Source organism: Chelonia mydas, chromosome 7, assembly GCF_015237465.2.
Source record: "Chelonia mydas isolate rCheMyd1 chromosome 7, rCheMyd1.pri.v2, whole genome shotgun sequence".
Classification (NCBI taxonomy): Eukaryota; Metazoa; Chordata; order Testudines; family Cheloniidae; genus Chelonia; species Chelonia mydas.
Window position 1 is genome coordinate 105,694,293 of NC_057853.1, and position 20,308 is coordinate 105,714,600.

The window sequence follows — 20,308 nt, forward strand, 5'->3', positions numbered from 1 at the left end:
GTAGTTGACAGACTCTCTGGGTTTTTTTCTTAATAGTAAACCCAGTAGAAATATTGCCTTTTTCTCCTCTAACAGGGTTGCTATGGGTATAGATACGGAAAAGACAGTCTAAAGCCGTGGTTCTCAACATGTACCCCAGGGGATATGCAGAGGTCTTCCAGTGGGTATGTCTTCTTATTTAGATCAGAATTTCTCAGCCTGGAAGCTGCAGGCCCCATCAGTCTCACAAGATGGGTTTAGGGAAATGGTTGGCAACCTGCGGGCCACACGCGGCCTGTCAGGGTAATCAGTGGGTAATCCGCATGCGGCCTGTCAATACAAACAAACAGTCTCACGGCCCGCCAGCAGATTACCCTGACATGCTGCGTGCAGCCCGCAGGTTGCCCACCATTGGTTTACGGGGATTGCAAGTGCAGGGTAATTGTCTAAGACCCCACGCCACAGGGGCTCCCACGAAGCTAAGTTACTTGCTTCAGACCCGTTGCTTGGGCTCAGGCTTCAGAGAAGGCTCAAAAGTGAAAAACAGGCTCAAGTATCACACTGAAATATAAGTACAATATTATATTCCAATTGATTTATAATCATATGGTAAAAATGAGAAAGTAAGCAATTTTTCAACAACAGTGACACTTTTTTATTTTTTGATGTCTGATTTTGTAAACAAGTAGTTTTTAACTGAGGTGAAACTTGAGGTACGCAAGATACATCAGACTCCTGAAAGGGGTACAGTAGTCTGGAAAGGTTAAGAACCACTGGTCTAAAGAACAGGATGAAAGACTGGTGCTTAAAGAACACACTCTTGGTGTACAGCAAATATTATCTTATGCTGCTGAATGCATTTTATAGCTACATATTGGTTTCTTAATCTTTATATTTCACTCTTGGAACAAATACTAAGGCAAAGCTATAGTGGAAGGATTAGATATTTGTCAGTAAACGCTGATTTGCTATATACACATAAATCAACGAAAAAATATTTCCATCAATAATAGAAATTTACAGGTAGGAAAAGAAAAAATGCTGCTTGAGAACTCAGAGTTTGATTTAAGGATATTTACAATACATATTTTTGACATGTGATGTTGATAATTTGGTGTTTTAATGGTAATAAAGCTTTAACTTTTTTAATCTCAAAAAGTCTACTGTCATTACATAATTATTGGATGACATTATTTGCAATTGTACTAACGGACTAAAACAGGATTTATTAGGAGGAGGATTTACAAATTTCCAGAGTGAAATCCTGTGTCAGAGAACTGGAATGTTATAAATGGCCCTCAAAACGCCAAGTTGTGGCCACAGGAGGATTCCCCAGCACAGACGTTGTGACAGACAACCATAAGCTGCCTTCTGAAGGTCCCTTTGCAATCCCTGGGAAAGGAAGTAGAATGGGAACGTTGGGGGCTGGACGCCAGCATACCATGTTGCAGACACTCCAGGCAGTGCTGAAGCCCATAGGGCAGCCTGGGGAGGTTGCTGTAATTTAGCCAGGCCCCAAGGGTTTTCTAAATTATGCTGGGAGTTACTTCAGCCACAGAAGAAGTCAAGAATCAGGGTCCAGTCTTGCAAACATTACAGTGTGTTTCAGGCCCCAGTCCTGCAACTGGCTCCACTCAGGCAGATGCCTGAGCCTGCCTGGAACCCCAGTGAAGTCACTGGTGCTATGCACTAGCACAGGTGTCTTGCCAACATGGAGCCTGTTGAAGGATTAGAGTCTAAATAGCAAGGGTTTGCAAGATCAGGCCTTCAATGCCAATCACAGCAGTATCAAGAAGCTTTAGGTCAGAACCAGATATGGCAAGGGAAAATGGCATGGTTAAAAGTAAGTATATGCTTAGTTACTCAGTTGAATCGGGGCCTTAAGGCATGTATTAAGCTCATTAATTCATTTTGGACAAATGGCATACAGAAATGAATTTTTAGGAGGGTTTGGAATGAGGAGCAATCACTGCCTTACAGAACAGGTTTTGGTAAAGTATCCATGAACAGAAGGCAACATGGAAGACAGAAATACCACCAAAATACCTGTTTCTAAGCACAAGACAGCCAAACCACCTACATTTACAAGCTGCACCACATATGCCCGAAGCTGCTGGCAGCAAAACTATGCAAAAAATATTTCTAATGAAAGTTACTAAAACGGCCACTGCTTTGGACTGGATACACAGTATTAAAAATAGACTGAAAATTATCCTTGGTTTTGTACTACCTTCACACGTAAGTACAAAACATCAAGCACACCATTCAGAGTACTTACCAACAGCTAAGAGAGGCTGATACTGTTTTATGTTTTTTGTGGTTAGAGGTGGACACATACGGATAGCAAATGGAGGCAAAGGAAGTCCTGAGAGAAGCCCCGTCAGCAGGAATTTGAGGTGCACTTCTTGAAAGAAATAATTTTTTAGCTGTTCTTCACCAGTAACTGCACCTTGTCCTGCTTTATATTAAAAAAAAAAAAAAAAAAAATGAAGCTTCTGTAAGCATTGCATTTTAATCTGACAGTAGATACATACTTACCAGCTGCTTACAAAATAAGGCAATTAATTACCAATAAATGTATGCAGTAGTAACTTTTATTTAAAGAGGCATTCAATATTGTTGCAATAGACACAGGCAGAACTATCTTCAGGAGACTTACATTTCAGCTGATAATTTCTTAAGTCTCAAACCTCTTACCTCCACCTGCCCCCATTTTTATCTTTAGGAATTCAAATATGTACATTTTGTAGATTCTGATCTATTTCCATAAACTCAGAAATGGCTTCATTTTTGTCTTTTAGAGTTCAAAGGTGTTTTGCACATGATTAGTCCATTTGGAGAGAAAAAGAAGAGCCAATGCTGGAAAGTTACTACCGTATATATTCCACTTCTAGACATTAAGTGCACTTGCACAGTAGTTATGTTAAAGACAGAAGAAAAATAGAGCTTGATTCTCTGTTGCCCTATGCTTTGCACAGCCATTTACGCCAATGCAAAGCAGTTGTAAGAAAGGTACCAAATCAGAATGGCACTGATGTAAATGACTACACAATATGCAGATAATGGAGAATCAGGTCCTAAGTGTCCATCCTTAATGCTCCAAATCATATCAAGTTATCGAAAAGAAGGGTTTTTTGAACAGTGGTCTGCTGAGGGTGAAAATTCATTCAAGTGCAGTATATCTTTACACCATGTCGGGAATGGGTGCACAGGTCACATCTCACAGTCAGGGTATCTCTGCACTGGATTTGAATAGGGCTATTCCAGTGAATCCAAATTCTCACACACGTGATTCATAGGAGCTGTAACCATTATTTCCATATATACAAAGGTTCTCCTGCTACTGAAATGTTGTTTATTTTCCCAACATTACATTTTTAAGAGGAGCACACACAAGGTATGTTGTCTTCATGTCATAGAAAGATTAATTGAATATTTTCTTTAAAAAACAGAAATGCTGTTCAGTTTTTCAACATTACAACTCAAACTCTGAATCTAGCTTCAGTATTTACATATAATCCATAAACCATAAGATTTTCTCTCTAGTTTTAAAAGACTACCTCTAAAATTACTGTTTGTAATGCTTACCTATCATGTTATCCAATGAAAGATCTGGAAGTTTATTCTGGAATGCTCCTACAGGAATTCCACAGAAAGCGACTGGCGAATACAAAGGTGATGCACTTGAATTGCTTTAAAGGAAGAAAAAAAGTTGTGAATGCAAAATGGCATGGCTGCTTGCTTGATGCACTTGGTTCTGTTTTTTCCTGAACTGTTCTTTCAAATGTCACTTAAATGCCCTGCTACTTATTATCTGCAACATTATTTTGGTGATTTTCTATATACAATCTCACCAATATATGACAATTATCCAGAAATAATTGCTTTGAGTTAGCATGTCTCATCTTCCATATACACATTTTCTAACCAATCCTCTTTGCTTCATATTTGTGACTAGTTACCCCAATGTAGTTCTTGTTCTGAACTGACATCCAAAATTTTATACATGCATTTTTCCTGTACTATTCCTATTTTAACACTAAGTTAATCAGTGCAGTAGCCACAGACCTCAGATCTAGAAAAAGTATTAATACACAGTTTAGAACATTGTAGCAACATAATTTTAGAACATGGTTACATCAGAATATTCCCTGTCCCAACCCCTTTTTAACTGACTCAGTACTCAAATGCCTTATAGCAATGGATCAAATTCAGGAAAGTAGATGAACAGTGGTGTAAAAACCACCCTCCTTAAGCCATCTAAGGACTTGTCTATGCAAACATTTAGTTTGCAACAACCTGGAGCATGAAACTAGCCTGAGTGGATTAATAAACCAGACCTAAGGAGGGCTCTTGTTACCGGATTTATGAAAGCCTCTTTTTTGAGTTTAATGAGGAACCAAGAGGGGAACTATGGGGAGGGGTGCTTATAGGGCTGCCCCAAGGACATGAGGGGGCTCCCCGGGAAGAGGATGTTCCCTGACACCTACTAAAAAGTGTTCTAATTTCCAGACTATTTTGGCAGTCCTTTCTTCATCCAATCAAAACACATAGGTCTTTTCTTCAGGAAAATGGTTTTGTCTCAAGAAAGCTAAATGACAGTATTCAGGGTAGGAAGGAGGGATAAAGCTGAAGGAAAATTTTCCTTGAAAAAAATGTTAATGTTGGTCTCCACAGTATTTTTGGATACCTTCCCATTTGCAAGACAATTTTTTTTAAAAAAAAAGAAAGGGGGGAGGGAGGAGGGAAAAAAATCCCTCAAAACACAAATGAAATCTAAAGCCCTTTAGTTAATTATAACTATTTTAATCCTCCTACTGCACATAAATTTTCAAGAAGCATGACTCAGTGTTACCTTTATATCACATCACATAATGTGATTAAGTGCTTCGTGTAAATACAATTAAACAACAATGTAATGGAAACATAATACAATTACCTGTTACGTAAATTTCTGCCAGAAACGGTAGACTTCAGTTCCCATATCATCACCCTGCCATCACTGACTATGAGAGCAGTAGAGTTCTCATTCACTGGGCAGCACACCATACTGAATGGGCGAACTGTCTTTGTCACCCTGATTGCATCAGACTGACTTCGTAAGTCATAAATCAGCTCCTGAACTGGATCTGGATCTGTAATATCAATGTACCAAGTATAAGCTGCATAACATTCAGACCTAAAAACAGGATACTGTTCTTGGAGGGTAATATGATTAAACACATTTTCACTTCTAACATATACAACGGGTGGTCTTAAATTCTATCCTTTTACCTTGAAAATGGGTAATTCCATCAAAATTTTTCAAACGTTATAAACATGATTTCTCTATTTCCAAAACTTCTCTTCAAAATAAGTAAAAGAAAGGTGTCCTCTAGATTAGTAAGCAGATAGTGAAATAAGATCTCTAAAATACGCTAACTCAAAAGCCAATTTGCCTTGGGACATCCTCCGCTCTCCCTAATCTAAAATACATTTCTGACATGCTTGTAAAATTGGAACAAGGGAACGTGATGCCAATAGCAGCTCACTAAAAAGACACAAACTACAAAAGCCTATCGAAAGACCTTATCAGAAACACCACTTACTCTCCACGGATTTTAAAATTTACAGCATTAAGCATGTATATAGAGTTAGCTTATGTCCTTTATTCCCTGTTTAATTTAATTAAAACATTTAACTGAGTTACACAACCAATGACAGAAGTTTAGTAACTTAGAACTGGAATTACAGTATTATATTAGTTGATCCCAATTTACATTAAACTGTAATAAACTCTTCAGAGCAAATTGCTTCCAAAAACTTGTGTATATACATAATAATGCATTTAGAAACATAAGCATCTTTTGCTTTGTCCTCAGACACGGTAAAGCAAATTAAATACCATTTATTGGGACTTTCCCTACAGATTTGATTATTAAGATGATTCATAATTTAAAAAGATTATTTATTCAGCAATTAAAGGATTTTCAGGATATTCAGGCTCTTATCTTGAATTAAAAGCCAAGGGAATTTAGAATTAAGTTGGAGAAAACAGTGGAAATTCAATTAATTTGAAGAAAAAAAGACAAGAAAACTCATGACCAACCATCACAAAAAAAAAAAGGCAAATACAATTTATTGTAAGACCCAGGTTTTAATGTTTTTCAGAAAAAGTGCTTGTATTTGAAAAAAATAAATCGAAATTTAGGCCAGAGGAGCTGATTTTGACATCATACTCAGTTTTGATCATTTATTGGCACCAAACTCACCTGGATCCTCATTTGATGTACCAGTTATACTAATGTTACATCTGCGAACTCTTAAAGTTATACAACCATTCTCGTGTAGACAAAACAAACCATCACGCTGAAAGCATGGAATTACCTATATGAACAGATGTCAAAAAGCATTGAATTAAACACAAGATCACTTAGTGTGCAATTTATGTTAATATGCATCAGAAGGTGCTCACTCATTTATATTGAAGGAGTTACTAAAGAACATATCACTAAGGAACTATTTAAATCAATTTATCTAGTTATATTACCTGTAAAAAAGCACTGTAATGGAGATTTCAGTCCCCTGTGCAAAAAGTCCAGGACCTCATTTAAGCAAACTCAGTGGCAGTCTTTAGTTTAAAAAAAAAATATAAAAAATCCACACTTCAACAATGAGATTTTCAGCATAGGTTTTCTTTTAAACCGTGTTATAAAATTATTCAGCATAGGAACTTTATTTTTAGAGCTATTTGAATAATTATATTATAAATATTTGTGAATGAAGCCTCAGTTCCTTGTAATTTGGGATTACATATTATTCATGAGTAGCCAGACAACTGCTGGGTATTCACAGAAATGTCTGCAATTCCTAAGAATTCCAAGAGTTTAAGCACCAGGAACTATCATCCAAATGGAGTAATTGGAATGCCTTTTAATATAAACTTAGCAATTTAAAATAAGGAGTCATCAACAATCAGCTCTGTGTAGACCACATTTTGAGAACTTCTCTTTTATAGCATCATCAATATCTTTGGAACTAAACTGGGAAAATCAATTGATGGTTCAAATGATACTGGTACAGGTGAAATCAGTCGGCTTATGAGGAATTCTATGCTTTTGGGGGGAGGGGGGGTTGGAGGGAGGGCATTCTTTCCACATGTACATACACAATTGCACTCACATTTGTTGTAGCTATGATATTTTGCTCTACTTTTTCTCTAGTCCCAGGAATTCATGATTCCATAAGAACAAACAGGCTTCGATAAGACACTAGACTTGATTTAGCTACCTAATCAAGGAAAGCCAGATGCTCAGAAAAGTGCACGTCACCTTGTGTATAAAAAGCTAAACACACAGAAAATGAAATTTCTTTTCTCCACAGGATTGTTTCCACACTGGTAGTTTTTACACCACCACAAAAAGATTGGATTTGCAGTAGACCTCTGTGAGCTTAATTAAACAATGCCTGCTGCATCGGGGCCAGCTTTTTCCCTATCTAGTTTATTTCTTTTCACTGTCTGTTACTCATCAAAAGAAACTGTCAAGTGGGTGAGGAACTTATGGCTGCCACATTGCTTCTAAAGGCCATGCACTTCTCCCACTCTTGCCCAACTAGTCTGCCCACTCTTCACCAGGAAGCACTTAAAAATTCATTTTAAAATGGAACTTGCAAATATTTTCACACTGACATGAGTTTAGAGTGAACATAATTCACAGTTTTCAATCTTTTAATTTTCTCCCTGCCCACACAAATGTAAACTATTTGGAAAATGCAACTATTATGTTGAATGATTAGATTCTGCTGTATGAATATCTCAACAGCATGTCAGTATTCCAAATGGAATCTTGATCAGACAAACTAAATGACTAAGGATTCACAAAAAATAGGAAAGATTAATGTGGAGATAGCTTATGAAAAAGCCAGTTTACCTTGTCTAAAGCTACTGACCTAGGCCCTGCTCCAAGTTACACTGGTTTAAGTGAGAACAAAACTTAACCATTGCAATTGAGATACCATAACTTCATGATTGTTCACAATCATGTTTTAGAAATAACAAATAAAATCAGTTTCCATACTTATCTCCAGAAACCAAGCTACATCATATTTAAAAAAAAAAAAAAATTGAGCAGGGCATGCAGGAGAATGAAACAGATGCAGAGATGGATTTTAAATTGGCAGACTGCAACTTTATTAATTTTAATGGGGAGAGGTACCTCAGTCTGTGAAGATATGGTCTCCCCTCCTTCCTAAAGCTACATCCATCTCCCAGCTTGCTTATTCATGTTTACATTTGGGAGTTGATTTCTTTGAGCTTCCCATTTGCACGGGCAAAGGTTGTGATGAAGTTACCAACTTCACTTATTAAACTTATAGCTTTTAAATCCTTTCCTTATTAGCCTCTAATCAGGTCCTCAGGATGCTATGGGAAAGTAAACTCCCCCAGGCACTACATGAATCTTCCCCTGAGGGAAAAATTCTTTCTGGATTCCAAAACTAGTGATCTGGTCAGATGCACAGAATCTTGGAAATGCAGTTCAAATTATATCTCCATTTTTCCAATAGGGATAGCACAGCAGTAATCACGCCAGAATGGCTTATGCATGCATGCCAGTGAAACTTTATATACAGCAAGGAGATGGGAGGGATGGGAGAGCTAATCATCTCTCTCTCTGTCTTCCAAGGGCCAATGGGTGGCAGAGGCACCTCTTCTCTACCCCTGCCCAGGACAAATCTTCACTTGCAATGGGGTTGGGATGGAAGAGAAAGGCTGTGGAGCACTCAAACCTATTCCACCCAGTCTATTCCCTGCCAGGCTGATCAACAACTGTTCTTGCTGAGATGAAGGGGGCAATTTTGTGATCATATCACAGTTTGAACAAACCATTCTACGTGTTTTGGGACCCTAGTTCTAAATTCAAGATTCCTTTATAGGTTATAACTGAGAAATCAGAATTGTCACATGTTAAAACATTTTCTTTCAATAGATGTAAAAGCAGCTTTTCCTCATAGCACATGGTAAAATAATTTACGTGATACAGTGTTATGCAGTACAGAATATATGGTTGCTCAGTAGTATTTCTCAGATATTAGCGCACAATAAGAACCTTTGCTCTTCACACTAAATTAAAGTTTTCCTTGGGTTTTACAGACTAAAAACCCCAGCCTAAACATCTCTTTGACAGCCACACAGGAAACATAACTTTAGAAAGAAAGAATCATATATTTGATATTTATAAAAATCAAATTTATCTAGTTATATTACCTACAATTCAGTAAGGGCTGGTATTAATTGCAAAGAATGTTAAATGAAATAAGCGTAGGCAGAAACAAACTGGATTTGTTACCTGTACAAAAGGTATGCCTGTTCTTTCAATAGCTATTACACCTACTGTCTGGTTCACTTCAAGGTCAAGAATCAAAATTTCTCTGGGATAGAGTAACAACATGTAGTTTCTTTTGGAAGGTAGATATGACAACTGAAGACACTCATTCAGTGTTACAGATTCAGCACTGAAATACACCAAATGCACATCTATTAAGCAGTTTTTACATAGTTCAGAAAGCAGGAGCAGCTTTAAAGAGGTTTTGATATTAGCATATTTCAAACTCAGAATACAATTAATAGCAGCATGGTAATATTTTGCATGCAGCCACAAAAGCCAATTTCCAAGGACTGCCCACTTCAACAGATAAGACAGTTGTAGTTACCCCATTTGATCCATCACAATTCAAAATACACCTCTGGAAAGTAAAGTCAAACTGAAAAGCCTTGGAAAATGAATAAATTTATGATGCTAGGGAAATAAATGTAATGTAATGGTTTCACATTTCAAGAGAAAGGCTGTCCAACTGTGAATAGCGTTAGCAGTTGAAGCATCTATTGGTATTCATGAGAAATCAGCCTCACTCATGGGGCTCATTGCAATTTGCATATCACTGTGCATAATTTTTTATTTTGTAATTAACTAAAACTAGCCTCACAGCCAGAAAGTATGTTAAAGTTGAAATAAAGAAGTTGAGAATGCACAAACAGTATTTCAGCATGTTGCTGACTACAACACTATTAACAATCAAATGCAATGTATCTAAACAAGAGAGGGGCTGTGAAACAGAGGACATTCTTGAGACTATACATTTAATCTAATAATTAGTCTGTAAATCTGCGAGAGAGTCATAAAGGGCATCTGTATCTTATGTAAACTCTTCATACTATTGAAAATTCTGAGCAATTTATCATCTATCTCGCAGCTCACTTCTTTTTGCTCTCCCTTTCTCTCTTGTTTTGCCCAACCCATACAACTAACTCCCCCTTCATAACTAAAGAACAACTAAAACAAATCCAAAGCAATCACTGCTGTACCACTTACTTTTTGTTCTCTCATTCCCTTTGACTATTTATATTGGTTTGGGTGTGAAGGTAACTAGCAAACATGAAGTTTAAGAATGCATTCAGAAGAACACAGAAACAAATTCCACCTTTGTTAATGTATTGTTACTATACCTGTGTGCGTATATCTATAGACAGATATACACACACACACCCCACGCTGCAGCAGGACATTCGATCTCCTTGATTTTTTTTTAAATCTAGTATTCCATCTGATGTAGCACAAGCAGATCATGATAGAATAATATAAAAAGAATGTCACACACTTTAACTTAAACGTATAAAGATCACAATTTCTTAAACGATTACAAAATGAGATGCCATTAAGTCTTCTGTTCTATTTGCAATTTAAACAGCTTATTAAAATGAAGTCCGAATTTTTAATCTGCACTAAAATTTGGCGTTAAGCGCTGATTGACAATACAGTCTGATTAGTTTGTTCACACAATCACTGGCAGATTGGAAGGTATTTTTAACAAGTAAAAAAGTACAAAAAGAAAAAAAATCACAACATAAAAATGGAAGTTAGCTGATTTCTAGAATAACTTAAAATGAAGTAATTTTAGCTTTTAAAATACTGAAATTTAACATACAGGTTTAAATTCTGATTTTATTTATGTTATTTATTTATTTATAAATCATCTATCGTTAATTGCTAGGTGCAGGATAAAAAGAAATTAAGAGTTACTCTTAAACACAAAAATAATGTCTCTCTTTACTGCTGCTATTATTTAGGGTTTTCTGATTTTCCTCTAAACCCCCCCCCCCCCCCATCCCATATTCCATGGGAAATGATATCAGGCCCTTCTCAGCTTTCATTATTAAAGGAAGGCTTTTCCAAAAAAGTGGGGCTTGGTTTGAAAATAGTCAGACTTGGACTTATGCTAATCTCCTTTAATAAGTTGTTCAACTGTCATAGATCGCCCACTTAGCACACTATGCCATCTACCCCTGCCATAATATGCTTGACACAGAGATTCTAAGGCTCTGTCCACACTATGGTGGCCTGTAGAGTACAGACACTACATGCCCCCCAAGACTGAGTAAAAAGAGCAGTGTGGATGGTGAGGCATTGCTCAGGTGAGTAAAGACACACCAGAACCTTAGGGTATGTGCTGTGCACAGCTCCCTACACACCCAAACAGTGCCTGCCTCATCTACACTGCTATTCCTAGCAGTGTAGTATTCTGCTGATGGAACCTTTTCCAGCCCCAGTGAAAGACTCCAGAAGCAGGGAAAGGCTCCAGATGGGGGAAAGCTTTTCCCTGCAACATGTAACTATCACTGCAGTTTGGATGCAGCCAGTTTTTCACTGTGGCGTGTAGCTACACGTACTCTATACGCCCGCGCAGACAATACTCTGAGTGGGATTGGAGAGGTAATCTCAGATAGTCTTTACAGATTTCAGACTGGGACTAGAACCTCAAACCAAATAGGGAAAATGGGTATGATATGCTTGCCATTGTTTTTCTTACTCAGAAAGAAGATGAGTCAATGTGGCTTTTAATTGGACAGTTGCACCTCACATTAAGTTGGAGGTAACAGCAGCATTGTTCACAGTTAAATCTTTAAAGAGGTACAGTCTCCTGGCAAACTGGAGACAGGAAAAGGTATGAATAATTGGTATTTTCTTAAATGCATTATACTTCAGTTTTAGAATGAGTACAATGCAATCCTAATCAGATTTTACAAACCAAAATTAAGAAATGCATATAACTAGGTACACATCATCTTCCAAAGTTTGAAGAAATACATTTAAAAACCGAGACTGCCTCATTTCAGAAGATACTAACAATTATTAAAAATACTAATACTAAAAATTATTAGATATTTGAAAAATAATCATACATTATATGCACCCTTTGAGCAAGTTCCTTGAAGGAATGCAGATAAAGGCAAGCAGTTGTACGTATTAGGGTTAGCAGATCACTAATAAAGTGCAATCTATTTACTATGTGGTAAATTCTGATAATGATTGAAGTAATTTTAGCTCAAATGCTGAAACAAAGTGCAATTTATTAAGGAAAAGTTACTCTAAAAATGGCATTGCGGTTCAGTATTCATTGTTTGAATGTTTTCTATATCATTTTGCTCATTTGCTCACCTTAGAAATAAAAAGATTTGTTCCTATCTACCAGGCTTACAAACTCAGCTGAGATCTGAAAGTTAAGCTGTGTTCTTTTCTGTTTCTTCAACATCACTATTCATCAGAATGCAGACCTTTACTATGCCATTTTGATGCCACTGAAGACCATAGATTTCTACAGTTGTAAATTAGGACAAAATTGGGCCTTTCAATTGGGATATATTTAACAACTCAGCTGATGATGCAGGAGAAGGAATAAAATCCAACTCCGTCTTTCAGGATTATTGGATCTGTAAGAATAGGGTGGGAGTTAGCAAAACTTATTTGTCCACAATGTAAGCACATGTCTCCAAAAACACACAGAGAGCAGATTTGTTGAATGGGAAAGTGCTCTTTGTTCGCAAACCTTTTAGAATGTATCTACTGTAAGAATTCCCTCTCTTCCCTTCAACAATCAGAAGTAATTACTAAAAAAGGGTTCAATTAAACCTTATCCAGGGAATCAAAATTAAAAGGAAACAGATGCCTGCAGGATTTAATAAAAGTAGATGCCTGACATCAGGTTCTTCACATTTCATAATCACAGGGCCAGATGCCCTTTAATTTCACCGCTACAGTGGAGAAGATTAGAGATGCTAGGACATGGAGAAAAAAATAATTCTGCAATTTCCCTGTCCTTCAAAGATTTTTTAGCAAATATTATATCATAAATTAATCCAAGTAGTATTTACAGGATTTATAATATGACATATATATATATATATATATATAGTTCCAGAGAAAAAGTTCTGTGTGGACAGAAGAAACACTTGCAACTTACCTTGGTTTTTCATTAGTGATTAAAATTTTGACTTTATCAAGGGCCTTTTTGGCCCCTGTAGCAGCAACCAGCTTGTTATGAGAAGGACTAGAATGTGGACTGGAGATGTAAACTTTTTTCCCTGAACTGGCAGGAGCCTTGGAAGGAGAGAAGTCTGAGATGAACACAATGCCCTCACTGGTGAGCACTGTATCAAGAAAAACATTTTTTTATTATAGCAAACTATGATGTGCAATTTTCTTATGGTGTTTTATTTTTAATATAGCTTTTGGGCGGAAAAATTATAATAGTTTTAATGATATTGAACTGGCTGGGAAATTCATAATTCTAGCTAACAGGAATCTTCTAGTGAAAGAGCAGCAAATGGTCTATTACAATTCATTAGAGGCCACAAAACTCAGTTTTTCAAAATTAAGTCCGTATATTACAAAAATACTGTACAGATTATTGGCAGAAAGTTCTTGTTTGTCCTTTTACATTAGTTCCGTACGCTGATTTTCAGTCATCAACTATTCCTCATTAAGTTTTACAATGCAAAAGGAAAGCATGGTTACCCACAAGAATAAGTCCCCATTGCCATTCTCATGCAGAATTGTTCTCTCAGAACCTCTAATTATAACATTTACATGATTGCATAACCCAACTCAGCCTTAACTATGAAGCCATGATGGACATCTCCATAATTTTATATTATGTATGTATACATAGATACACCCAAAAGCGCCTTCCTTCAGTTTGATTTGCATGGAGGGAAGCAAGAAAAATGCAGAAACTATACCCAATCTCATTATGGAGAAAAGAGTAGTGATGGAGCTAAATTCAGAAATGGAAATGGTAATTTCATTTTTTTTTTTTTTTTTTTTTTTTTTTGCTATTTCAACTAAATTGTGCACAGATCTCCTTTGACATCTTGGCTGCTTTTGACACTGCTGATCAGATGCTCCCCTTCTTGAAAACCCGCCTTTCCAAGGCCCCATTCATTCCTGGTTTCCTTCCACTTCTCTAGTCAGTCCCTCAGCAGCTCTTCTAGTGGGCCTTCTTCCCCATCACCCCACCTCACTTTCAGAAGGGATCCCACAAGGCTCTGACGTTAGATCACTCTTGCTCTTCAGCCTTTCTTGAAGTAATTCAATTACTGCAAACAATAGCCTTAAGCAAATTCAGGAATAATGCTGGATCCTTCATCTCACAACCTGGACACTTGTTCCCTTTCTCATACACAGTTAAGTAGCGTACATATGGAATGACCTCCTAATATGCCAAGTCACCAACCACACAATCAAATCCTCTTCAGATTCACTTAAACAATGCTCGTGAGTTAGTAAGAAATGATACTAGACAAACGTTTATGGTAGTGGTTCCCAAACTTGTTCCGCCATTTGTGCGGGGAAAGCCCCTGGCAGGCAGGCCGGGCCGGTTTGTTTACCTGCCACGTCCGCAGGTTCGGCCGATCGCAGCTCCCAGTGTCCACAGTTCACTGCTCCGGGCCAATGGGAGCTGCGGGAAGCGGCGTGGGCTGTAGCTCACGAAAGCTTATACTCAAATAAATTTGTTAGTCTCTAAGGTGCCACAAGTAATCCTTTTCTTTTTGCGGATACAGACTAACACAGCTGCTACTCTGAAACCAGAGATTCTAAACTTCTTCTTCTAAACTACCTGTATTTTCTACTATACCAAGTATACTGTCAGCACGAAACAAACATCATAAAAATAAGAAATTCCTTTTGTATAACAAGCTTACAAGTTAAATGTGAAGGATCAAAGGGGTCAAATGAAAAAGAAAGGATGTTTTCTGCATAACTCTTCTTCCAAAGTTTAGTGCCTGTATCTGCATTCCACAGTACAATGTAGTTTGGTGGATGAACTGCAAGTAATAAGTCTCGAGAAGCATCTTGATTCCACAGCCACTGCATGTCTGTCAAAAGAAAGAAGCAACAACTAGCCAAACTTGAAGTTAGTGTTAAAAATATTCATTTTGTTTTAAACCTACTTTGCTTCCAAGTACTTGGCCTTATTAGGCTGAAAAAGTGACTTATTAGGAACACCACACTAAATATTTCATGATTTCAAAAAAATTCTTTTATTACTTCAAGTTTTTATTTACAGAATACGTTGATGACATGTTCTTAGTCCTGATCAACTGAAGTATACATATTTGAAACTATTTATTTTAGTTTATAACATACCCTAGACATTGGTTTGACAATGAATGAGTTCAAACAACCAAGAAATGTATAAAACAATTTACTAATGCATGCACTGCTATTAGAAAACCTAAAATAGTGGAAGTACCATATATTAAAATAAAACAAAGGACTTCTGTGTTTCAAATTCTCCTTTTGGAATAGAGTCCTGAGTTTAGGAATAACTTCAAATTATCATTCTATACTATGTATCCAAAAGAATAACTATACTGCTAAAGTGATATGATTAGTCACGAAAGAGGATGTCAACCATATTATTCTTTGACATAATGTACCAAATTATTCAAGGTACATGGTCTTGTAACAGTAGGTGAAGTTAGCTAGCAGGGATGGGAGAAGGGAATGGGCCACAGAACAATGGAGTGGGCAAATGTTTATACATGACTGTAAAATGCGAATCTCCCTTCAGTAGAAGCTGCATTTGTTTGTTTTCACCCCGCTCTCTTTCACCCATTTCCATTCAAATGTTCTTTTCATATCTAAATAAAATCCTATTGCTCAACCACCCTTGAAAAAAAAAAATCTCCTAATCCAGACAACTAAAAATAAGGGGGAAAATCTGCACTGCCAAACCAAAATGGAATCTGCAGACTACTCTGAAGTTCTGTAAAATAGTACCTAAATCCCTCAGAACACAAATGCAATGTCTCTACTATCAAAAGTAGGATGAAAATAACAAAAAGTTCTGAGCTCTCAATTTTTCTTTCCATTAATTTTTAATTTGATAGCTCACTTTAACAAATGACACTTTTTTATGTGCCAGATCCAACATAAAAGTTAATACAAAAATGCTGTAAGAATGTGCACAAATCATTCGTGTGAAATATTAAATTACTTTGATGTGTTTCTAAGCTGGCAAGAAGAGCTCATTACCCAAATCTTTTCAAAGGATGGTTTTCAATATATAATTTCCCTTTATTCTTTAAAAAAATAAATAAATAATTAAAAAAGATGAATGACTTCCAATGACATTGAGAATATACTTTGAATCTATCCTGCTGAAGAATGCAGTGTGTCATTACCTACTCAGCTGAGCGAGAAGGACATTTTAAAAAAGCCAGGTACCAATATACAGACTCAGCTAAAATAATGTAATGTATGTGTATGTGTATAATGTGCTTGAATTTTCAAACACTCAGCACTGACCTAACTCTGCTCCCACTGAAGTCAATGGTAAGATTTCACTGACCTCAGTAATAACGTAAAAAGAAAAGGAGGACTTGTGGCACCTTACAGACTAACAAATTTATTTGAGCATAAGCTTTCGTGAGCTACAGCTCACTTCTTCTCAAATAAATGTGTTAGTCTCTAAGGTGCCACAAGTACTCCTTTTCTTTTTGCGAATACAGACTAACACAGCTGCTACTCTGAAACTAGTAATAATGTAGTTAAAGCCAACTTAGAGTGCTTTTTTAAACAATTGCACTGGAAGTTCACAGAGAGATCATGAAATGAAAGATATTGCGTATATATACACACACGGGAAGAAAATTAAGGTTAACACGGGGAGGGATGTCACGTGACTGGACTGAGACTCAAGAGATCTGGACTTAATACCTTGCTTTGCCACAGATGGGTGTGACCCTGGCAAGTCACAATTTCTCTCTACCTCAGTTCCCTATTCATAAAATGGGGCTAATACTTCCTACTCCCCTTCCTGTGTGTTTTGCCTATTCGAGTTCTTCAGGGAAGAAGGGTTAATTGGAGAATGCCGTGCCCAGCTCCCATCAGGCTGACATGGTTTACTCTTCCCCAGGCTGAAAGCCCAGGATCAAAGAAATCCTAAACCTTAAAGAAGATAGGCTGAATGGGCTGTCAGCAACAGTGGCAAGTGATGGGTCTCTGGCAGACAGACATATGAACTGCAATAAGTAGGCTGGCTTTCCCAACAAGAGATGGGGATACGCTGGGTCTAACTAACCTCTGGATAGAGAGGTGAAGCTTTAAAGAAATATGCATACAGAACTCAGCTGTTTTATTAATCCATTTTATAGACACTATGTTTCTTTTGGCTAACAAATGCCACTTTGTTTGAAGATACTATTTTTCAGTTACTTCAATGAGCTGATTTAAATTTAAATCAGAAGACTGATTTTAAAAAAAAAAGGATAATACTCTTGTTACACTAAAAGACTGAAAATTACAATAAACTTTCTCAATATTATTTTTCTATGTAAGTAATTGATGTAACTGCCAAAGGAATGTTATGTGATGGTAGGAGGGAGATGAACTGTGAGATAATCTCTTTAATAAGATGTGGTTCACACTATGAAAACTTTGTGAGTACCCTGTTCTAGATGGTGGCTTGGAGATGTGTTTTACTACAACGGAGATTATATTCAGGAGTGCTGGTGGGAGGTGCTTGTAGTGCAAAACATTTTAAAATACGGATAAAAAGTTAATCAAATCTTAAAAATAACTCCACCAGTTTCACACCTTAAACAGAAAAAGAATGGATAACCTTGCTTACAAACCACAGCAATGTAAAGCAGGATGATGATCTAAAAATACATTTAAATACGAATTTAAGGTGAGGAAAGGAATGACAATTTTGTTATTTTGTCCCCCACTAACTTTTCTTCCATTCATCAAAACAACAGGGATAATGATTTCCTTGAGTGAGAAGGTACAAGATACACACTACTAGGAGTAGATGGCAGATTGGTGCTAAACAATCAGAAAATGGCTTTAAGCAACACGTAAAAAGCCACACTAATCGTTCAGTAACTCAGTACCATCATCTTAGAAAAAAACCCGTAACTCTAGAGAAAAAAACAAAGCTAATTGAATTAACTGAAGCCAACAAAAGCATGTTTAAGCTTTGCTGTCTTTTATCCACTTTATTTTATGCTTCTGTTTTATAAACCTTGCTAAAGAAACAAAAATCTAATTTGTTAAGTGGCTTTTCAGATAATACAGTTAAAGATAAACACAGGATTCAGGCTGATGTCACAGAGAGAGTTTGGAAGAGGGGGGAAAAAAAAAAAAAGCTTGGAGCCCAAATGAACTATCAACTATTCTCGGAAATGTACCATGAAAATTTCACTGCACAACAAAACTTCATTTCTGAGTTTTACTTCAGAAATAAAACAACCTATAAAGTGTGATGCTAATAAGGACGTGGGTAGCTGTAAAATAAAGAGGTTTACTCGGAGTTTGGTTTGATTTTAAAATTACAGGAGAGCTTAAAAGATGCCAAAATGTGTTTGCACAGAAACTTGTTTACTGAAAAATTCCCAAGAAAATAAAATTGCATGTTTCTTTTAGCAACCAGAATCTCATACACAAGAGGAGATCTTGTAAGTCCCTACTACCAATAATAATAAAGTAGTTTTTACCCAAGATCCTCAATGTCATGCATTGTGTGTGTGTGAGTGTGTGAGAGAGAGGGTGTGTGAGAGAGAGGATGTGTCAGAGAGAGAGAGAGAGAGAGAGATGTATCTAAGGTCATTCAGCGAATCTGGTTGAAGCAGAATGGTTCTAACCATCAGACTAAGACTTCTCCACTGGAGGCATTTGCTGGATGGTAACCTGTTGACTGAAGCCAGGTAAAAGGAAGGTTGTTTACTACTCCCCCTCTCCTGCTGCTCTTTGTTCCACTCCACTACTAAGTCCTAGAGCAGCTCTTCAGTCCTCCCACCAATTCACCATACCTGCTAGTATGACAATGAGCTCTGGCGCAAGCAGCACTTCTAGAGACTATCGGGCTGGCTTCCACAACCTCCAGAGCTAAGTAGTTTGCTGAAGGAAGATGGGATGAGGTAAAGCATCCCACCAGACATCACCAGTAATTGCCACTACACCCAGCCCAACTAGCATTAGGAGCCTGCTATCCAGCACAATCAAGCACAGACCCTCCACAAGTCCCAGCACCAAACACACCTACAGTTTCATGCTGATCAGAGCCCAAAAATTTTTGTGGCCGGAAAGGCCTGTGAAATTTAGTATTTTGCACTAAGAAACTGGGTGGTTTCTAGCTTGTGGGTGGAAAAAGATTGAAAACCACTGTCTTAATCTATGCTCCTTTTTTATCTTTTAATAGGGGCACAATAAAGAACATTCCAACTCCTAAGCAAGGAGGATTATTTATACATAGCTTTGTGGGTATTTTCTATAGCTTCCCGTTGAAGAGTTGCAACATGCAGATGTATACAGATACGACAACGTAAAAAGCAAATGCCTCCTTGACATATCTTGTCAACTGTAACCAAAAATCAATGATCATCCAGAAATTCCTTCCTTTCCTGCATGTTCTATCACAGGGGCGGGCAAACTGTTTGGCCTGAGGGCCACATCGAGTTTCCAAAATTGTATGGAGGGCCAGTTAGGGGAGGCTGTGCCTCCCCAAACAGCCAGACATGGCCTGCCCCCCGCCCCCATCTGAACCCCCCTGCTTCTCACCTCCGACGCCCCCCCCCCCCCCCCCCCCCCCCCCCCCCCCCCCCCGGGACTCCTGCCCCATCCAACCCCACCGTTCCCTGTCCTCTGACAGCCCCCCCCAGGACCCCTGCATCATCCACCCCCCCGCCACTCCCTGTCCCCTGACCACCCACAGACCCCGTGCCCCTGACTGCCCCACCGCCACCCCATCCAACCTCTCCTCTCATTCCTGACTGCCCCCCAGGAACCCCTGCCCCATCCAACCACCCCTTCTCCCTGTCCCCTGACCGCCCCAGACCCTGACTGCCCCAGGCCACCCCATCAAACCCCTCTCCTCCTTCCTGACTGCCCCCCCCGGAACCTCTGCCCCCATTCAACCCCCCTGTTCCCCACTCTCTGACTGCCCCGACCCCTCTCCACATCCCAGCCCCCAACCACCACCCTGAACTCCCCTGCCCTCTATCCAACCC

At 38.0% G+C, this 20,308-nt stretch overlaps 1 protein-coding gene across 4 annotated transcripts in view; it reads right to left on the reverse strand.

Moving 5' to 3' along the window:
- The window catches only part of WDR11 (WD repeat domain 11), a 74,385-nt gene that overhangs the window by 39,266 nt on the left and 14,811 nt on the right, over positions 1-20,308 (reverse strand). For 3 of the 4 annotated variants that reach the window (XR_005226033.2, XM_037903360.2, XM_037903363.2), the window contains exons 4-10: positions 14,996-15,169; positions 13,255-13,441; positions 9,306-9,471; positions 6,231-6,345; positions 4,919-5,114; positions 3,568-3,671; positions 2,258-2,437 (exon numbers count right to left, since the gene is read on the reverse strand). Coding sequence is in view for 3 of the 4 variants with exons in the window: in XM_037903360.2 (XP_037759288.1) it covers positions 2,258-2,437; positions 3,568-3,671; positions 4,919-5,114; positions 6,231-6,345; positions 9,306-9,471; positions 13,255-13,441; positions 14,996-15,169 (1,122 nt within the window). In the remaining variant the exon portion in view is untranslated. The remainder of the gene's footprint in view (positions 1-2,257; positions 2,438-3,567; positions 3,672-4,918; positions 5,115-6,230; positions 6,346-9,305; positions 9,472-13,254; positions 13,442-14,995; positions 15,170-20,308) is intronic. The other variant, XM_037903362.2, reaches the window with a different exon arrangement.